General features: G+C 36.4%; 1 protein-coding gene across 1 annotated transcript in view; it reads right to left on the bottom strand.

Moving 5' to 3' along the window:
• LAMA2 (laminin subunit alpha 2) overlaps positions 1-4,020 on the bottom strand; it is a gene marked incomplete at its 5' end in the record, with an annotated part of 435,223 nt that overhangs the window by 62,688 nt on the left and 368,515 nt on the right. Inside the window, 2 exons of the mRNA XM_019630849.1 lie at positions 277-439; positions 1,874-2,007. Coding sequence (XP_019486394.1) covers positions 277-439; positions 1,874-2,007 — 297 coding nt within the window. The remainder of the gene's footprint in view (positions 1-276; positions 440-1,873; positions 2,008-4,020) is intronic.

The following is a 4,020-nucleotide window of genomic DNA, read 5'->3' as shown; positions in this document are numbered from 1 at the left end:
ACCTTGGTTCTATTAGCACCACACTCTAACCAACTGAGCTAACCGGCTGCCACTCCTAGGTGCTTCTCTTAAAGGATTAAATTGTTTGTAATTAAAGTTATCAATGAAAATATATAAGCGCTATCTGCATCACCCACTCTTGACTATCACACAGCCATCCCAGCCTCCTTTGAACAATAATTACTAATTTAATAATAATTGATAATTGTATTGGAAACCTACAGAAAAGAAACAAAACATTTTCAATCATGGGAGATCAGTTATGCATATCTTTACCAGGTCTCGCGTGGCAAGGTACATCAGGAGAGCACTTGAAGAAAATGTCCTGAACTTGAACATGACTGTAGAGATGTTGGGGTACCAGCGAATGGGGCGGCTGACCAATGCATAGCCTTCTCCATCAAACTGAATAGTCCCTTCACTATCTTCCACCTGAGGACTGAGGAGAGACATTTCACATGAATCAGACAATGTCTACTTGGTCCATCAGCATTCAATACATCAAAGTCTTTGGAGACTCGATTGTAAGCATTATAAGGCAGAAACCATATCAAATATATATCCCATTCTCCATCCACTTCTCTGCATCTCCACTGCCACCATCCTAGACCAAGTAACCACCATCTCTTACCTGGAGTGTTTAATAACTAGGTCACTGATGTTTTAAATACATTGCATTTTGCTGAAATGATTGGTGGTTGGCTATATTGGTGTATAAGTGTGTCTCAGTGGTATGAACTAGTGGTGTTTTTGGATGGGCTGAGAACACATTATTACATTTGCAAGATGCATAACACAACAGGGGGTGGATGTGGGGTGAAATGGGTGCAGGTGGTCATAAGGTACAAACTTAGAGTTGTAATGAAAAAAGACATCATGAAATAGGTTCCTACTCTCTGAATAGTTGCTATCCAATAGGATTTTTGGGACAGATTAGATTCAGACAATGAAGGGTGCCTCTATTTATTTGTGTGTTGATCTGTCCTCTTCACTAGAATGTAATCTCTATGAGACCAACTAGAGATTATGGCCCTGACTCCATGCCAGGTACAAACTTAGCATCCAGTATGGTACTTGGCTTATAGTAGAATCTGATAAATGTTTGTGGAATATAAGAAATTTTAGTATAGCAAATTGCCTCATGGAGACTATATTGACTAAATAAGAAATGAATATATAAATCTTGTAAATGTAACATTTAAAAATATTTTTTTCAAATGCATAGTTATCTATCATTTATCTACCTACCTATCTATCTTTCTACCTATCTATCTACTTACCTATCTAATTGATGTTGTTANCATATCGAGGACAGAAATGGGTTCTCTAAGTAATGTATACACTGCTAGAAGCTAATTGAATTAAAGCTTCAAAGATAGACTTAGTCAATTTCATGTTACTTCCCATTTTAAGTAGTGTGGACCTGACATCTATTCATGCCAACATTTAGATACTACACATGCCTGTAGGCAAGATTGCTAGGTGGACCAGAAGAGGAACTGTGCACACCAAAGACAGGTACCTATGGCAGTTCTTACTCTCTGGCTTGTGCTGAATAAGGCTGAGTCTCAGCACTTCTTCAGGTGTGGTGCAATGCCCAAAAGCAATGAACCTCAGAATTCCTATGGGACAGCCAGATGAGGCATCTAAAGTAAACTGGTCACTCTGATCAACACCTTGAAAGTTTGTCAGTCCCTAACAGGGACCACAAAGATATTCATTCACACACATTTATACATATTCATATAATATATAAAATTTGTATACATACATAGCTACCTTCTTGAAACAGAAACAGGAGTTTTCTTATAAACTGGGAAACTACTTCAAAATTCTGTCATTTAATTATCTTAATCTTTATCGAATTAGTTACCTTGATGCCTCAATGCGGTACCAATATGAGTCATCAATAGTCAAATCTGGATATTCTACACGTCCAACTCCAGACCCAACATCCCAGAGGAAGCTTACTTTGCCTTTACGCATTTCGATAGCCAGAAAGTCGACCTAGTTCAGAGAAACACAAAAACAATACATATCAGGCATAAAGCATCTGGAAATAGGCGGCCATGAGAGTCATATTCAGCAAGCGCTATTTACAAATACGTGAAATAATTAGAAGTCTCATGATAAAAATTCCAAAATAATATGATCTGTTATTATGTATGATTAAATAATACTTTATTATTGTATCTTTAAGGCAACAAAAATGTCCATACTACTGAGGCATATGTGTTAATTTAACCAATTCTAGTTAGGGCTAATTTTAAGACAAAAGTCTTTTCTCACTCTGATACTTGTGAGAGAGATAAAAGCAAATAATTGGATTCATCATTCATTGTTTTCACCAAGGGCACTGATTTTTTTGAGGAACCATGTGCGATTTTTTTTTTTACTCAATGTGACCCAAACTTCTCACCTGAATTCCAAGTAATGACTTATGTGATGACTGGTCTGTTGAAAAGCCTTATTCATTTTGGAAGGTCCCCATGCATGTAAGGTCAAATGGTTCAAAGGGAAGGAATTAGAACTTTTTGGGTGGGCTTTCATAAATACAACTTCTTTGAGTCATAAATTCAACATGTATCAGAAGAATTTTCACTGGTAAAAAATTAGTACACAATTTGCCATTTTCATTTAACGTGAAAGTTCATTGTACTTTCTCAGTTAGAGAAAAGTGGAAAAAAAAANTCAGCTAAATAGATTTTATTTGTAGCAGTTTTTCTTTTGTACTTTTATCTTAATGTGATTTTCAGAAATTTAAGAAAAATAAGATACGCTTTTTTTTTTTGTATATATATATATATATATATATATATATATATATATATATATATCTGAAAGACTACTCTTTCTAAAGCATAACAGCTATATCCCATCTACTGACTATTGGATAAATGTGAAATTCTAAAACTGACATTCCAAGATCTTCTACAGAATTTTCTCAGTCTATGTCTTATAGCCTCATCTTCCCCATATAATCATTTTATTTTAACCCTGGAATGATTGATATTTATGTTAAATTGTCACCTATGTTCTCCTGATAAGAAAACAAAGAAATTATTCCTACAAATACCAAGGATTATAGGAAAACGGAGTTAGGGCAGGTCACTCAAAATTTATGCAACTTTGTAATCAGAGCACTCACAAAAACAGTAACAATCTTGATCAAAACATTATCATCATTCGAAAGGGCATGCTAAAAACTTTTAAATAAATAAGTATTCCAGTAAATATAGAATTTTACCTTAAATGCAATAGGTGAAGGTAGTTTGATGGCAAGGAGTGTAAAAAAGGGTTGACCCTGTTGACTGACTGTTGTAAAAATGCACAATTAGGGAGGAGAATGGGGCATCGAACACTTCTTAGAGTGCTTGGCCAAACCAAGGCCAAGTTTACGGGGGACTGGGCACTGTGAGCAAGCTGCGTTGTGGGTCTAGTACTCCTGGTCTTGGTGTTTTCAGCTGTGCAGGTAGACTTTCCTGCCTTTATTTGGTGATGCAAACATTGATATGCTGGAAAGAGCTGTTATAAACACTTACCGAAATCATTTTCCTATTTGTCAATCCCGTATGAGCGAAATCACATTTGTGAATAAACAAAACACACTGGCTTTCCAGCCTTCCTAACTTTGGTCTCATTCATCCCTGATACGCGAATGCTCTCTACAGTCTACCTGCCATCTCCTCTTTTGGGCTTTTACTCTGTGTCAAGGCCTGCTTCAAATGTCACCTCCTCCAGGAAGCAGATCATAATGCTCATAACTCAATGTGAATAATCGTAGTATACTCTGAGTGTATGTTTTTAAAGGGACTTTTGTCATGCCTTGCATTTTGACTATTTTAGCATTTCCCTTTTCCTCCCTTCTTGGCTCTAAGTTTCTTGATGCCTAGGATTGGACCATATTCATTCTAATATCAGGAAATTGCAAATGTGAATTGCTGTAACCTGAAAAACACTCTATACACACACACATGCACAAGCATGCACACACACACATGTGCACACACACACACACAC

The sequence above is a fragment of the Hipposideros armiger genome, unplaced genomic scaffold (genome assembly GCF_001890085.2).
Source record: "Hipposideros armiger isolate ML-2016 unplaced genomic scaffold, ASM189008v1 scaffold_957, whole genome shotgun sequence".
Taxonomy (NCBI): Eukaryota; Metazoa; Chordata; class Mammalia; order Chiroptera; family Hipposideridae; genus Hipposideros; species Hipposideros armiger.
This window is presented reverse-complemented; position numbering and strand designations above follow the sequence as displayed.